Source organism: Varanus komodoensis, unplaced genomic scaffold (genome assembly GCF_004798865.1).
Source record: "Varanus komodoensis strain SLA01 unplaced genomic scaffold, ASM479886v1 scaffold27, whole genome shotgun sequence".
Taxonomy (NCBI): domain Eukaryota; kingdom Metazoa; phylum Chordata; class Lepidosauria; order Squamata; family Varanidae; genus Varanus; species Varanus komodoensis.
In genome coordinates, this window is record NW_025335701.1 from 8,079,130 (window position 1) to 8,095,379 (window position 16,250).

The following is a 16,250-nucleotide window of genomic DNA, read 5'->3' on the forward strand; positions in this document are numbered from 1 at the left end:
TGCAATAGTTTCTCATGAACATCAATCCACATTAAGACTGTCTTGTGTAGAGACGAGTGAATTGCTGACAGACTAGGAAGATGACTGGAGTCTTTTAACTTCCAGCAGTGTGGAAGCAAAATACCGTATTTTTCGCTCTATAAGACGCTCCTGACCATAAGACACACCTAGTTTTTAGAGGAGGAAAACAAGAAAAAAATATTCTGAATCAAATGGGCACATAATCACAGGCACATTCCCCATCACTTCCCCATGGGCTGCACATCTGACAGACTTACTGCACACACATATTCGCTCTATAAGACGCACAGACATTTCCCCTTACTTTTGAGGGGGAACAAAGTGCGTCTTATAGAGCAAAAAATACGGTAAATCTGTTTCCACGCTACCGAGTCCTCCGATGCTAACGTATTTCTGAGCTCTTCAGTTAAGACATCGGTTTCATTGCTAAGGAATGTTTTGTCATCTTTAAACGAGGGTCCTGATGAGCAGGTGCCTGAGAAGACTGGCCTTAAAATACACACACAACATGGCAAGGATCCTGGTGGAGGAAGAATTCCTAGTGCTTTCTGTTGGATCACCGCCTCTTGATAGGCAATTTCCTTTGCTAGCCACTTATTTAGATTTGACTTCTGGTTTTTCTTCAAAGGTATCCATTTCTGTCAGAACACAGTAACAGAGCAGTTGAGTGACTCGTGTAACAGCACCTGCAGAGGGGATAAAGAGCAGAAAACTGAACCAAGCGCAGCACCAGCCGGCTTACGGGAACTAGAAGATCTGTTGAACTGCTCTAAACAGCACATGGGGGGGGGGGAGTTATGGCAGTCGTTTCCAAGTCTACTTTCATTAATATGTCTTAGTCAAGTTGTTTAAATGGCTTTTTAAATTCTTGCAAAGAAACTGGATGCTCTGTATGATTTGTGTAATATTTATTTATTCACTTTATTCTATTGACATCCCAACTTTTTTCCTTCAAGGAACTTAGGGCACATAATCCTCCTTGTCCTCTTGATCTTATCCTCAGAACACCCCTGTGAGGTAGGCTAGACTGAGGGTCAGTGACTGTCCCAAAGTCCTCCAGTGAGTTTTGTGGCCAGGTGCGCATTGCAAACCAGATCTCCCAAATCCCGCTCCGACACGCTGGCTTCCATCTATAGGATTTGTATTTAGACTGCATTTTATGTGTTTCTGTAAACAGCAATTCCTCTGCCTCCCAGGCAATGGGAGGCACCTGCACACGCACACGCACCCCAAGAGTCCCATCTGGGTTACACACAGGCCTCCCCTTCCCATCAACAGTCTGTTACTGAGAGGGCGTGGGAAACACGGTGGAGCCCCACTGGGATGCCTTCCATGTCGCGAACAGGGAATATCCAGTCTGGTGCGTGGGAGCCCACGGGCTGGGGGATCCAGGTCCGCTTGCCCAAGAGGCTCCCTGAGTGATTTTGGGCCAGTCACTGCTGCTCAGCCTTAAATTGCCTCTCTGGTCGGTTGTTGCGAGGATAAAAACAGAGCGAGGCAGAGCTGTGGAAGCTGCTGCCGTGCATTCTGCGCAAGGGGGAAAAGGCAGAGCAACCACGCAGCGGTCGCTCATTGTCGTGTATGTAATGGCCACACAAGGGACACGCCAGGGCTGAAAACGAGCATCAGCTGCTGCAAGGGGCGGCTACTCCGTGACAGCACTGCAGGGAGCCTTTCTGCAGAATTCTGCGGGTTTAGAGCTATTTGGCAAACATTTGCCCAGGCCCCCAAAGAGGATTATGCTCATTAAATAGATAAAGAAAAGGAAAAACAAGCCCAGCGTGAACCCTTATCATGGCCCTCAGCTGGCAAACGTGGGCCCTAAAATGGCAATTTCTGTGTTTCTCATTCTTCCACCCATTTGTTACTGAAGACTTCACCATCACCAGCACCAAACAAAGATTCCTCTTACCTAAAACCTTGCTGACTAAAGGTGGCCTTTTGGAAACAGGCAAGGAGATTCCCAGGAGGTAGACGGGGATCCCAGAAAGCGCAATGCCAATTCCAATCAGGGAATTAATGGTGTTGCTATACAGCGGCACAATCACCAGGAAAATGGAGCACGCACAGAAGACGATTGGGAAAAACAGGCTCAGCTGTAAGAGAGGAAAATTGCACACCCATAAGGAACGGAGAGGCAAGAACTGTACGCTACGCCACGATTCACTTTACTTTGTCCATCACCATTTTGTTGTTGAGTCCTCTCCAGAAATCACCACCTGGCAATGCAGGAACAGATTCCGCCTACCCATGGGGATGTCTGCAGAGAACCGCTGCAGGGCTTCGAAGCGGTATTGCTTCAGTAGACGGATGGCAGGACTAAATCATGATCCCCACCTTGAGCGGCCGGTGCCGATCCGGTTGCTTCCAGCGGAGGAAGAGTTGTCCAGCAACTGAGAGGCCCACAAAAAACCAATAGCTGAAGCTGAAGTAGTTAATGAGCTGGAAGACATCTTCCACAGTCAAGTACACAAGAGACATTGTACACTGTGAGGAAAGACAACAACACCATGAACCTCTCCAAGGGAGGCATCTGCCCAGCTTGTGCGTTGCCGGCAGCACTGGCTCTTTACAGGGTGGACCAAGGCCCAGTTTCACCTCACGGGGGACGCCAGAGAAGGCTGGCTCTCCTCGACCGTCGCGCAACCCTCCACTCTGCCCATGGACAGGGCCAGGGAAATGCGATCCGCGCTCTGGTCCAAACAACAAAGGCATGCAGAAAGTGTTGTGGAGAAAACCACACCTGCACGTTGACCCAGACCCAAAGGCAGTGCCAGCGTCTGACCAGACCTCGCTCCCCATTTGATGGCTTTCCCGATGCGGAACATATAGTGGGCCCACTAGAGAACTCACATTGAAGAGGAGAGCCGGGACTGGCGTAAACCTTTCTATATGGATCATTGACAAGAGGTCAGGCAAATGTCCCTTGCGGGATCCTGCAAAGAACAGCCTGGGAAGAAAGAGAACAGGTTACAGGGTTTATCGCATCCACACTGAGGCAAAGAGCAGCGCCCAGAACATCCATGCCTGACTAGCTGTCATGCAAGGCAAGTCTGAACCTGTCCAACTGAAAGCAATGGCCAGGCGAGTCCAGAAGAACGTTATTCCTTCTGCACACCTGCACAGGTTTCATGCATCACGTTGCCTAGCAGCTGTCCACCTACCTTTTCTATGAAGGGGAAAGTGAGGAATGCGAGGTTTGCTTTGTTGGCTAAGTGGAAATGCAGCAAGCCATGGAAATCAGACCGACGCTGGGTTTGGCTTTCACAGCTCTCTGCTCTCCGACCCAGCCAATTGCTCCAAGTCACCAAGCACTCTGTTCTCAGACCTTTTATCTTATACCGACTCTTTTCTCTCTTGCCATTCTCTAAAATTCTATGCAAAATAACTCAAACAAATTTGAACGGCTTCTGGTTTTGGGCATACGCCTATAAAGTGAATAGGAGCATGTTTACACCAAAGGACGTGCATTTAAAAACGGCCAAGAGAGATGTGAAAAAAGAGGCAAGTGATATGGCAGCTCACATTTTCTTCTCAAAAAACTCTGGAAGGGAAATTTGGTAGCCAAGTGAAATTTTATGTGTAGAATTAGTTTCTTTCTTGAATAAGATGAATTACAAACAAAACAAAACGGAAAAAACACTGTGGTCCAAACAATGAAACCAGAAATAAGTACGTCAGGAGGTACTTGCATAAGCCTGTACCACTTGCTCTATGCATACAGCTTTGTTCTTCCCCTGCTCCTTTGGGCAAAAATAGAGGAAACGGGAACCTTCTGTATAACGATCCCGCATTGTCTATGGCATCCTTTGGGGGAAACCCGAGCTGGGAGTGGGAATGGCATTGCCCAGGTTCCACCTCTACCTGGCCGGCCAGCTCCAGGAGGCCGTGTTCGGGGAGTGTTGCTGGGCCCCATGCATTTTCCGCATGGAATTCCTCAGCCGCTGGTCTTAGCCCCCTCCCCCACCCCATGTGGCATCTAGCAGACGCCCGCGTGGGCCCCCCCTGCTTTTGGAGCACATGCCGCCAGCACACGGCGCTACTTCTTTTCATCCTGGCCTGCAAAACTCGGTGCCAATAAATGGGCTGCAGGGAGGCTGATAAATCGCAGCTTAATCCAGGCAAGACTGACCTTTGCAGGTGTGTCCCCTGAGTGGTGGAAGGAAGTCCGACCTGTCCTGGATGGGGCTGCCCTCCCCCCGAGGAGCCACATCACAGCTCGGGGGTTCTCCTTGCTCCGTCTTTGCTGCTTGAGGCTCATGGAGTGCCTTCTACCAGCTATCTGGACAGGGCTGGCCTGTTTTCAGTAAGGTATACTTGGGTAACATCTGCATTAGATTACTGCAATTTACTTGCCGGGGAGCTGCCCCTGAAAACTGTTTGTAAGCTGCAGGTTGTGTGTAACAGGGCAGCCAGATTAATAAATGGCAGCAGATGTTCTGAACATATATGACCACTGGCTACCTATAGGCTTCAGAGTCTGGTTCAAGGCACTGCTTTGAACCTGTGTGTCTTGCAAAGACTCCCAAACTCAATGCACCCAGGCAGTAAGATCCGCACCTGAGCTCTTCCTTCCCTGCTGCCTGAAGGGAGGACCAGACAATGCCAATTGCAAGCAAGGCCTTCTCAGTGGTGCCCCCTCAGTTCTGGAACCGTCTCCCACAGAGACCCACCTGGCGCGACACTCTCATCTTCTTGGCATTCGGTGCTGCCAGGCTTTCAGCAGGTCTACTTTTTATTGAAATCATTTTAGATGTTTCAACTGTTTTAAATTTTGCCTGTAAGATTTTTATATTGTGTTTTATTGTATTTGTATTTTTATTATTGTATTGGTATGAGCTATCCAAAGAGGTTGGCTATTGGGTGGTATTGATGGAGGAGGAGGAGGAGGAGGAGGAGGAGGAGGAGGAGATTGTTGTTATATAAAAAAGCCTTACCTTGAAGATGCTAAAATAGATGCATTAAGTCCACCGAAACAAGACAGAGCAACAGCAATTGGAATTGTCCAGCTGAAAATGCCAAACACCTGATCAGCGAATGTCTAATAAATAGAAAGGGAGAAAAATCAAATGTGTTGAATACCAACCAAACCCACTGAGAGACGGCTCTGCAAAACGTAACCCCTCGAGCTGCACCCAGCTCATGCCATTGGGTGGAAAAAGAACAGTAGGTATGGGAACTGTGCACCTGGCCTGAACTTCAGCTCTGCTCAAAGCGAATTTCAGAGATTGATTCAATTTGAAGTTACCTTTTAGAAAGCCCAGGGCTCGGGGAATCATGAAAGGGTTCTGCACAAACTAGATTGTTTTGTGTTTTTGTCTCTCCTCCCTGCCCAAGCACATGCTCCGTAGCAGATTAAAAATTAGCGGTAGGACAGATTGGCTCCAGAACAACATTCAGCAAGATCATTTAAGGAGACTCTAGCCTTCAGAGGCACAGCGTTAAGGAGGTAGCAACACACTTGTCTGAAGGCTGCACCAAGAAATATATCCTGATTACTTGAAGCTATTCCTTATTTTTTATTACTTCTATCTCCTCAACATCACTCCAGACAACCTTCCATAATTAAAAAAAATCACCATGTGAAAATACTTTGTACTCCAGTTCACAAGTGCTATATGTCGCAGAGTTGGCATTCGGCACATCAGCAGATCTGTCTCTTGCCCACACCTGAATAACAACATCATCTCTTTGCAACGTGCAGGAAAACAACTCTACACGGTCACTTTCTCTCCTACCAGTAATCTGGAAGTAGGAATGCAAGCACAAGGGCAGAATTTAAACAGACAAATTAACTGGGCTGATACTGTATTTTATTTTGTTTTGTCTTATTGTTAAATTGTCCCGAGACGATGGTAAGGGAGGGTGTAAAAAAGAGTTATACATACATACATACATACAGGCGTGAACTGTATCCTTGCAAACTGCAGTTTGTACCCCGAAATTGTGGGGGCAGCTTCTGGGATTGGCACAATAGCTCCTCCCTGCTTCTTTCTGGGAAGTGTTTTCCCTCCCCTTGGTCTGTTCCAAGAGCAAACAGTGGCTCTGTGTTACACGTACCCTGAGGAAAAGATGAGTTTAGGAGGATCTCTCAAAACCTGTGGCTAAAAGGAACAGACCGATTTGCGTTGTGAAGAGAAGGGAGGAGGAAGCGTTGGCCCCCAAACCTGGCTCCCCAGTTTCAAGTGACAAGGGCCCAATACAGGGAGAGGTTAGATTGGAACCCGGTAATGCTCAGAGCAGGGTTTAGCCCTCTCATCTGAGTTTTAGGCTTGTGTGTTCCCCCTTCCTATTCTTTAATGGAATTTCCACAGCCTGCTTTAGAGAACAAGCGCAAACCAGAATTTTACAGTTCAGTTTAATATCAAAGTCTACAAGGAAATGATGGGCTTTTCCCCAAAAGGGAAAGACAGTGAGAAAATGGGAACAGGCTAGACTCAAGGGATGAGAAGGGAATGCAGAAGTGTGAGGATAACCAAATCATAATTTAGCATTGCATATGAACAGGCTCTAAGTGTGGACTTTGCTGACCGCAGATATATTAGAATTTATCTTCAGTCCTGCAAAATGGGATGAGAGAGTTCTCAAAAGTCTAGAGAACCATTAGTCTGAAAATTATGTTTGCAGAATAGACTAAACAATGGCAGTCGCCCTATTAGCACAGGGAGCAACTGAACAGTTGGGCTGACAAATGACAAACTACTGCATTCCTAGCCCCTACTCAGATCGGTCCCCAGCGAAAGAGCTTGTATCAAGGGCCCAGTTTCTTAAATTTTATTTTAAAAGCCTCTCTATACCATTTACAAAACAAATAAGGGGCAAGAGCAATCAGATGCTGTTGTTGTTATTTGTCAGGCAACCAATGTCCCCACTGTTTACACAAAAACAAAAAGCTGCAAAGCAGTGGCTTGGGAATCTGAAGCAAAATAATTCCAAACGCAGTCATGGCCCACCCATTGGAAGACTCTCTGGATTTTATTTCTACCCTGCAGATCTTTTCCCCTAGTGCAGCAATAACACAGGCTTCTATTTTGTAGGCATCCTATGAAGCAATATTGTTACCTCCCTCGCATCGATCAGATTTTTTAATGGCACGCCTTGCACTGAGAAAATGTGATGCTCTCGGTGACTATACATGTCTCTAATCACAAGCGATATTGCTCTGAAGCTTGCATCAGCCTCCCACGGCGTTGTGGTATTTTTTCTGAGTTCTTTGTTCCTCGATGCAGCTGGTAGGCTAGAAATGCAGCCCTGAGATGGAATGCCATGAAGAGGCTGCCGTATTTGCGCTTCCCTGTCTCCACCTTGGTGCCTTCTAGATTTTTGGATCCTTGCTCCAATCGTTCATGATTGTGTGGGGTGTGATCGAGGGAGCGGGTCGTCTAGAATCTCTGGAAGGCACAGCGTTGGAGAAAGCTGATCCAGATCAACGTGCTCACAGCACCAGTTGCGGTTTGCCCAGCCCCACCAGCCCGGGGTGCAGCGCAGTGGAGGAGGGGCAAGCAAGGCAGGTGCATGGCGACGTCGGGGCCCCCTTGAAACTGGCATTCCGGGCGGCACAGGGAAGCCCTCGGCACAGTCTTCTGTCTCCTGCCAGCGCTGTCTTCTTCACAGCGGGGAGATCGGCCCTGTGGCGGTTAGGAGTGGCGGACTTCTTCATTTGGAAAGGCTGATGCCCAAGATGCAAGCTAGAGCTTTACTTACATAAATGCTACAAACTTGCTCTCGCTTGAGAACTAATTTTCACTGGAGTGCAAAGTTGACTGGACACAGAGAGTTGTAAATATCACTTTGGTGTCGTATTTTCATGGTGTGCAATTCTGGGTATGCTATCTTCATGCTTTTAAACCGTTTTTCTTTCCCTGTGTATTATGGCAGAAGCAGGGTGTGAAGCAGCGTTGTCCAAATTCCCCATTATGAATTAGTCAGGTCAGCACTCATTAAATATAATCCCGCTGAGTGATTTCTAGTCCATATGGAATTTTTTTATAAAGAGAAAGTAGAAAAGACACAAAATGTCCTTCCTTCAAAGAAGACTATAATGGATCTTCTTTTCTTTTTAAAGAGTTGAGTACAATTTTCAGGAAAGAAATTTGCAAAGCTGTGTAGACCATTCTAAAAATGTTTGTCTATAAAATAAAGATAAAGGAATCTACCTGCACTGGAAGCTTGAGCAGGTAGAAGGTAATTACCCCAGCAAATATGAAAAGCTTCATATCCTCTTCAAGGACTGTACTGACTCATGTATTGTTGAGGCCATGGAAGATGGACTGCGAGGATTCCATAAATCCTTACGGATTTAAATTATTCATCCTGTGTTAATCATTTGTGATGCAGGCAGGGTTGAGGTGGGAGAAATAGAATGAGGATTTGCAAAGCTTTTCTGCTTGGCCATCTAGAAGCAAAATTTCTGTTTGTAGTTGTTTACAAGCATGCCATAAACTCTTGGGAGAGAACTAAAATCCCAGTGGTACTAGGTGGGATTTCCAAGACACAATGGGAAGGTATCTCTTTGTGCCTTCAGCAGATGCCCTAAAGGTTGTTCAGAATAGATCTGGGATCTGGTGCTTTCAGCCCTTCTTGAGGCTCACCCAGAAGGGACAAAGAATGGCTGTTAAGCCTGCTAGAAGTGACCAGTAAAATTTCAAAGAGGAAGCTATTCACCAAATGGTTACAGTGACTTGCCACAAAGAGCAGAGTTGGAAGAGGCCTGTAAGGCCACTGGGCCCAACCCCTCCTCAACGCAGGATACCAATTTAAGGCAGGATATGTCAGAGTGAACGTAAGCAAACTGGAATCCATCTACACAGAGAAGGGCATGGATACATGCGGTGCTTGGTGATCTTCCAGAGGAAGCCCGGCTCAGTTGCATCCCTACTGTATTAACCTGTGTCTTTGCAGAATATTTTGCTTAATGTGGCTAGTAGTTTGGGCACATGTTAGAGCATGTCAGGACTGCAGAAGAAATTCAGATCTGTATAGAAGGGGAAATCAGAGAAGCTGCTTATTCGGTGAAGCGGGCCTTCCTGCAACACGTTCTGGACAAAGGAACAGAACAGAAATGGACTAACCGTAACCAGATAGAGGGCTGAGGAAAATAAATGTAAGAAAGGCTGGGGGAAATAAATGCACTTCTGAAAGCAAGAGTCAGAGTTAAAGCTTGTTTCACTGTCTTGTTTAAATACTCTGTAAGTCTAACCAGTTTCACATACAGGTCTTAAGACAAACAGTTCTGTAGACTTAGCATTCTTTTTTCCTCTGACGCAGCAAAGGAGACCCAGCCTTTATTTACTCCCATTCCCCAAGCATCTGGAGCATCCATAAAGCACCTGCCCCGTGCAGGCTTACCCGTTCCACCGTGATCACACCTGCCTCAAGGACACAGGTGTGAAGCTCTCTTGATAGGGAAACCAGTGGGGGTGAACAGAGGTGCTTTTTGCATCCTGGTTCTCAGAGGCACCTGGTCATGCGCTGGGGTGCATCCAGTTTGCCATATAAACCTAAAGTAGTAGAAACTTTGGAAATGGTTGTATCCTTATGTGATACAAGGATGAGGGCAGAGGGAGAAGATGCAGGAATGAACGTATTAAGTGCACTGAACAAAATCCATGATTAGAGATTCATTCTGTCAATGGTCTCACAGCCACTTCCGAACTCACGGTGCCACTAAAGATGACCATGAAAGCAAAGACCTGGCAAGCACCTCCACTGGGGTTCTGCTTCTAATCAGTGTCTGTCTTTTTTCTATAGATATATGAATCGCCGATGATGAGGGACAACAAATAATCATAGAATAGTAGAGTCGGAAGGGGCCATGAAGGCCATCGGCTCCAGCCCCCCGCTGTTGCAGGACACCAAGTCACACCCTCCCACCCAGAGGGCTGCCCAGTTTCTTTCTGAATGTCTCCACTGTGGGAGAGCCCCCCACCCCTCCAGGCAGCTGGTCCCACTGTTGTGTTGCTCTGACAGTGAGGAAGCTTTTCCTGATGTCCAGCCTGAATCTCGGTTGTTGCAACTTCAGCTGATTATTCCATGGCCTACACTCTGGCATCAGCGAGAAGAGATCTTGACCTTCCTCTTTGTGACAGCCTTTGAGGGATTTCTAGAGGGATATCATGTCCTCCCTCAGTCTCCTCTTCTCAAGGCAGAATGTGCCCAGCTCTCAGTCTCTCCTCGCAGGGCAGTGTTTCCAAACCCTGGGACATTTCTGTTGCCCTCCTCTGGACCCTTTCTAATTTACCTGCATCTTTCTTAAATCTTGGTGCCCAGAACTGGGCACAGTATTCCAGGTGAGGTCTGACTAGTGAGGAGTATAAGGGAACTGTACTTCTCATGATTTGGAAGCAATACTTCTATTACTGCATCCCAAAATAGCATTTGTCCTTTTGACAGCTGCATTGCATTGTTGGCTCATGTTTAGCCGATTGTCCACAATTACTCCAAGATCTTTTTCAGTTCTGTTGGGCCACGTATTCCCCATCTTGCATCGATGCCTTTGGTTTCTTTTTCCTTGGTGGAAGACTTGACACTTGTCCTGACTGAATCTTATTCATCATCTTATTAATTCATGGGGCAGTGACCCACGGGCCCACCTGCAGCCAGTTATCATGGCACTTAGTCCACCATAAGGGAGAAAGCCACCAGCACGGGGACGGGCGTGCTCATAAAAGTCGGTGCCTCTTCTGGGAAGTCGGAAGAGCAAGACGTGCTCAAGGAGTTAAACAACTTACACGATGGTCTGGCAGGTCCAGGAGCACCAGCTCCCCTGCACTGTGGCCAGAAAGTTTCAAAAAAGGAGAGTAAGTGGATTAATACAGTAATCTGATTAAGGTTAAGGCCCCAATAACCATCCTAATTAGAAAGATTAAATTAAAAATAAGCACATGTGTCCATGAATTTCACCTTAATGGCAGCTGAAACCCTCCAGGCAGATTTTAATGAGGGCGAGCAGGGAGGCCAAAGTGCCCAGAGCTCCTTGCTGTGGAAATGGAATTGCAAAGCTTGCATTTGGGACGCCTTCCTGGCTTAATCTCAAGAGAGGATCAAACACTGAACATTTAAGAAGCTTGATTTAAAACTCAAACTACTCGATTTCACTTGAATTACTTTTGTATGGGGAGCTGAAAGCGAAAGTGTTGGTCTGGGGTGACGCGGGTTCAACTCCTCTTGTGGCCATGAAGCTCAGTGGCTGACTTGCAGCCAGTCACTGACTCTCAGCCTAACCTACCTCGCAGGGTTGCTGTGCAGATAAACTGGAGAAGAGCACCACGTACCCTGCCTCGAGTTCCTTGATTAGCAGTAGTGCCATCGTTCCGTTATGAAAAGGGAAAGTGTGACAGAGGCACACAGAGCATCACAATGTCCCCTCACCAGCACTGCGCACACGTGCTCCAACAACAACAACCACCCGATCAAAAGGAACAGGAAAAAGCGAGGCCAGCAAAAACCACATCGGCCCTTCTCCAGTCAGAGCAGCCCTCCTCCCGCAACTGAATCAGCTTTCCCCTTCCGGTCACCTGAAGGAGCATCTCCTTCCCTATGCGCCCTCCTGCCCCTTAAGATCTGGGTCGGAGGCCCTGCAGCTTCAGGTCAAAATTGCATCAAAAGAATTCAAAATTACGAGGGGGATGTGTGATTATGCTCCATAATTTTTCTGCAAAATGTGATATAGCAATGAGAATGGTGCCACACCAATCATTATAAATGTATCTTTTTATTGATAGCAATAACATAACTTTCCATTCATTTATTGGTTTTTCATGTAGCATTGTTATGCTTTTTGCATGAAAAACTAGCAAGCTCTAACATCAGATTAAATGGCAAGTTTCCATCTTTATTCGGTATCTAAACTGCACTTTTTGGCTTTTTTCTTGTGAACTGCAGTAGGATCGTCCCTGGAGAGATTCCAGCAGTAATCGGCAAGCATGGACAGACTCCATTTCCCTTGGTATCTTTTCTCCACGCCTGCGATATTCTGGTGGAATCTCTCCCCATGTTCATCATCCCTTTAAACCCACAGTTTAAAGGGAAATAGACTATGCGAGCGTAAGAAGTGAATTTTCAGTGACATGTTTGCACCAAGTGCTTTATAGGACCTAAGCAAATTTTCCACTTGTTTTTTATTTTTATTTATTTTTCAATTTATATCCTGCCTTTTTTCCTACAAAGGGCTCAAGGCAGCTTACATCTCCTCCATCTTATCCCCACAGCAACAACCCTGTGAGGTAGGTTGGGCCGAGAGTCTGTGACTGGCCTAAAGTCACCCAGTTGGCTCCATGGCTGAGCGGGGACTCGAACCCAGATCGTCTGAGTCCCAGTCCCGCGCTCTTAACCACGACACCACACTTTTTCATAATCATCTACCTTGCAGCTCCTGAGAAACTCCGACTATGATTGGTGGGTCCCCTCCACACCATTGGGACTGCGAAAGGCATGGACTTTTCCTTCTTGTTTTGCCAATGACGCGGATCAGTTGCACATGTAATGCAACAAGAATGAGGGGCCCGACTCTTGCCCTGCTCCCCTAGTTTGCATCCAAAATATAGGTGGCATGCCTGCTTTACCACTGCCCTCATTCTGCACTTTTGAGATGCAAATGTAACCTCGCCACACACGTAGCAGAAGTTATCTGCGTTCTTCACACAGTTTCGAGGCATCTTGGCTTCTGAGGGAAAATATCATGCAACTGTTGCTTGGAAATGTTAGGCAATGACACCTTCACAAGCCCCCAGATGTAACTCTGTGATGTGTAGATCTGACCAAGACAAATGCACCTTGCAATAAAAGAGCAATAAATTACAGTTAGGTAATAATCTTTAGTCTCAAAGTGAAGATAAATGTATACACTTCCATGTGGTACCATTTTCATTGTTCTACCATACTTTGTTGACAAGTTAAGAGGCATCAAGATCATCAGACACCTCCTTCCTTCCTTCCTAAGCAAATATACTCATCTGTGTAGAAATCTTTGTGAAATATCTTGAAAACTTTAGCCAACCGGAAGCTTTGTTTTCTAATTCATCTTATCAAAATATGTAAGAGTTAGCACATTTTATCTTGGAGGTTGATAATTTCCCAAAATTTGTAGACCAGTGTATTTTAAGGTTTGTTTGTCATTTTAATATGGGTTTTATTGCTAGGAATTAATTAGGGTGCTGTGTTTTATTTTGCTCTGTTCTGTCTACTGTCAAACCTCCCCAACACCTTGGTAATGGATGCTTTTTAAAAAGTCTTAAATAAATAAATAAATAAATAAATAAATAAATAAGGGGGCAACACTGGATGCCATTTATTTTGGAGCCTTCCCCAGCCGCCTAGACAGGCTGCAGTACAACTCTCAGAAGTCTCCACTCAACTGACTGGGGGATTCTGGGTTGTCCAACACACTCCCAGAGCACAGGAAAGTCTGCTTTTGCCTGTGTGTTTTTGGAGTATTTTAGAAGTTCCATCAGCCACTTTGACAACTCTAGCCAAAAAAACAGGATAAAGATCTGCTAATGAAACAAATGTGTTTTGACCCTTTACTTCTGAGAAAGTAACATTTAAAGCACTGTATATTTTGGCTTCCTTGCCAGACAAGCATTAGTGGCAACTCCAAAGAACAGGGCTAGGTCCAAACATCGCTTGCACAAGGCAGTTTCTGTCCTCCAGACAAGAGCATTCAAACCATCTAACAGAAACTAGCCTATTTTTAGGTACAATTAAATCGTCTGACAGTGGATGGTACAAGGCAATCAAATGGTGGTTGGATCCAAACAAGAGACACACCTTCTTTACTTTCGGTTGCCTCCACCTTCTCAGCTGAAGGTAAATATTTGTTTGGTAAATGAACAGAGACAAATATATTTTCCCTCTGAATTGCATCCCAGAGCCAGAATGCCAAGTCTAAATGGTAAAAACATCAAGGGAAAAGGAAAATTTCACAACCTTCTGAATAAGAACCTCAGTCAGGCTGGTAGGCAGAACAATGATGTTTTAAGATAAACCTGAAGAGAGCCAGAGAGTAAAATAAAAACAGGAAGAGGAAGAAGACATTTGATCTGGAGAATGAAAAGTTTATTCTATGCACAATGTTCCAAGGCCTGCCATGGGAGCAGAAAAGGGCCAGCGGCTTCCTGAAGAAGCCCTGCTTTTTCACACAGCCTTTGTCCTCCTCATATTGATTTGTGAACTGGAGTCCACACAGGATGACACCGGCTTTTGCTTCCGTAGCTCCATCGCAACTGCATTACAAAAAGTGCAGGCAACAATCGCAGTGCTAGTAACATCAGTATTGGCTCAAGTTTTTTAACAGGGTAAGCATGCAGCCGCTGTCAGCTGCCCTAACTCGTTAGCATTTTATTGTGTATCCCTGCAATTTGTTCCAGCTACCCGGAGATAATCGGATTGAAGGCAGGCTGTCAATCTTTAAAATAAATTTCAATAATGCTACAGTGTTCACAGGGATCTGTCAACCCAGATGCCAATTCTCAAATGGAGTCTCACCACAGAAATATCACCAGCAGGCACAGGTACACTAGGAAAGTATGAGCATTTTATCCTCGTTTAACTGGCACCTAAAGCACCTTGGGAATTGTAGTTTGATGTGGGTGCCTACAAATGTGCTAATGATCTGTAGCTACCTGTCACAGAACAATCAGAGGGGAAAGTTTAAAAAGCCTTGATGTTTGTGGTATTGATATGTTTCATCAGCCCTGGAAGTTGGCAACAAACATGCAGAGAAGCTCTTGAGGTTTAATTCCAAAAACAAGTTTACATTGAAAAAAGACACCATTAAATGGCTGGAAGTCTTTAAAGGAATTGATGGTGTGTGATTATGAGCATATGGTGAGTGCCTAAATCAGAGCTGAAGTTTGAGTCTTTGCACTGTTTTCACAAGTCCTTTCACAACTATTTTTGATTGCCCATGCAACTTTTCTGTATAACCAACTTGGACGATACTTAAAAGGCAAGGGGTGGGGGGAGGATAGATGCTTCCAGACCTACAAGAAACAAGAAACAGGGACTTTTTCAAGGAATTATATGTAAATAAAATACCGGACTAGAATTACACCAATAAATCCAGAAGGTTGGCAATTGCTGTATCTGGTCTTAAGATGTTTATCTGTCTCAGAAAGTATCTTATGCAAGCTGCCTTAAAAGGCAGGAAGGCTGCCATGTGAAGAGGAACAAGGCAAGATCGCTTTCAAAGATAGACTTGTTTTTCTCTCCCGTGAACGCGGTGCCTGAAGAGCAACCTTGTGCTCCCAACGTTCTGCACAGCACCCCAGTTAAAGGACACTTCCCACCCGTGGAACTGCATTTTGAGTCTCTTGCAATGTTTTGCTGCGGTGTTGCTCGAATGGCAAGCCAGCGTCCTCCTCATTCTTCCCCTCCCCATAAAGCGAAGCACGTGACGTGACCGGCTGGCACGCAAGGTTCCCGCCAAGAGCAGCAGGCAAGGAAGCGCGGCAAGGAAATGTGGGGTGCATGACAGCACAGCATTCGTCCTGTGCAGCTGCATTCCACTGGGATGGCCCAGGAGCAGAAAGCACGGCGCTGCCACTCTGGCTCTCGGCCTGGTCAGAAGTGGAAATTCCGGATCAAAAGCCTTGCGTGTCCCGCAGAATCGTCTCCCAGTGAGGAAGCCGGTTTGAGAGAGGGAACCCATGGAATGCTCCCAGCGTGGTCCCCGGCCCCCGGCCCAGGCTCTCTCTGCCGCACGCCCAACTCGCGCGGAGCGTCCGTGCCAACGCCCAGCGGGCACCGAGCCCAGTGCTGCGCATGCTCCTGAGGGCCCCTTGCGGCACACGCCATCCAAGTGCCCGCCACACACGCGGCTCCCTGCTGCCACACACATGGCTTGTGGGCTTGGCAGATGGAACAGGCTTGCAGCCACCTGTGGCAAAACGTGGCAGATGCTGCACACGCGCACCATGCGCTGTCCATGGGTTGCACACGCCGTGCTTGACGCATGGAGACTGTGTGCTTTGCGGCACAATGCTTCACTCGCGTTTGCAAGCGTCAGCGCCCGCTGGTGATCTCAGCCTGACTTGGTTTCCAGGCCCTTGGAAGGGCTGGAATAAGACCCGGGGGCGGGGGCGCATGACCATGGAAAACTACCACGCCACCATGCTCATTCGGATGGCCTCAGTCGATCGGCCCACAGCTTGCACGATCACGACACACACCTACACGGTGTTGGGAGCCGCCCGGTGATTCCTGCAAAGGCACACATGCTGCCAGCGAGG

General features: G+C 46.7%; 1 protein-coding gene across 1 annotated transcript in view; it reads right to left on the bottom strand.

Moving 5' to 3' along the window:
• Window positions 1-374: 374 nt before the first annotated feature.
• The window catches only part of SLC7A6 (solute carrier family 7 member 6), a 43,009-nt gene continuing 27,133 nt past the window's right edge, over window positions 375-16,250 (bottom strand). The window contains exons 6-10 of the mRNA XM_044434196.1: window positions 4,959-5,062; window positions 2,875-2,971; window positions 2,359-2,508; window positions 1,934-2,117; window positions 375-707 (exon numbers count right to left, since the gene is read on the bottom strand). Coding sequence (XP_044290131.1) covers window positions 616-707; window positions 1,934-2,117; window positions 2,359-2,508; window positions 2,875-2,971; window positions 4,959-5,062 — 627 coding nt within the window. The 3' untranslated portion in view covers window positions 375-615. The remainder of the gene's footprint in view (window positions 708-1,933; window positions 2,118-2,358; window positions 2,509-2,874; window positions 2,972-4,958; window positions 5,063-16,250) is intronic.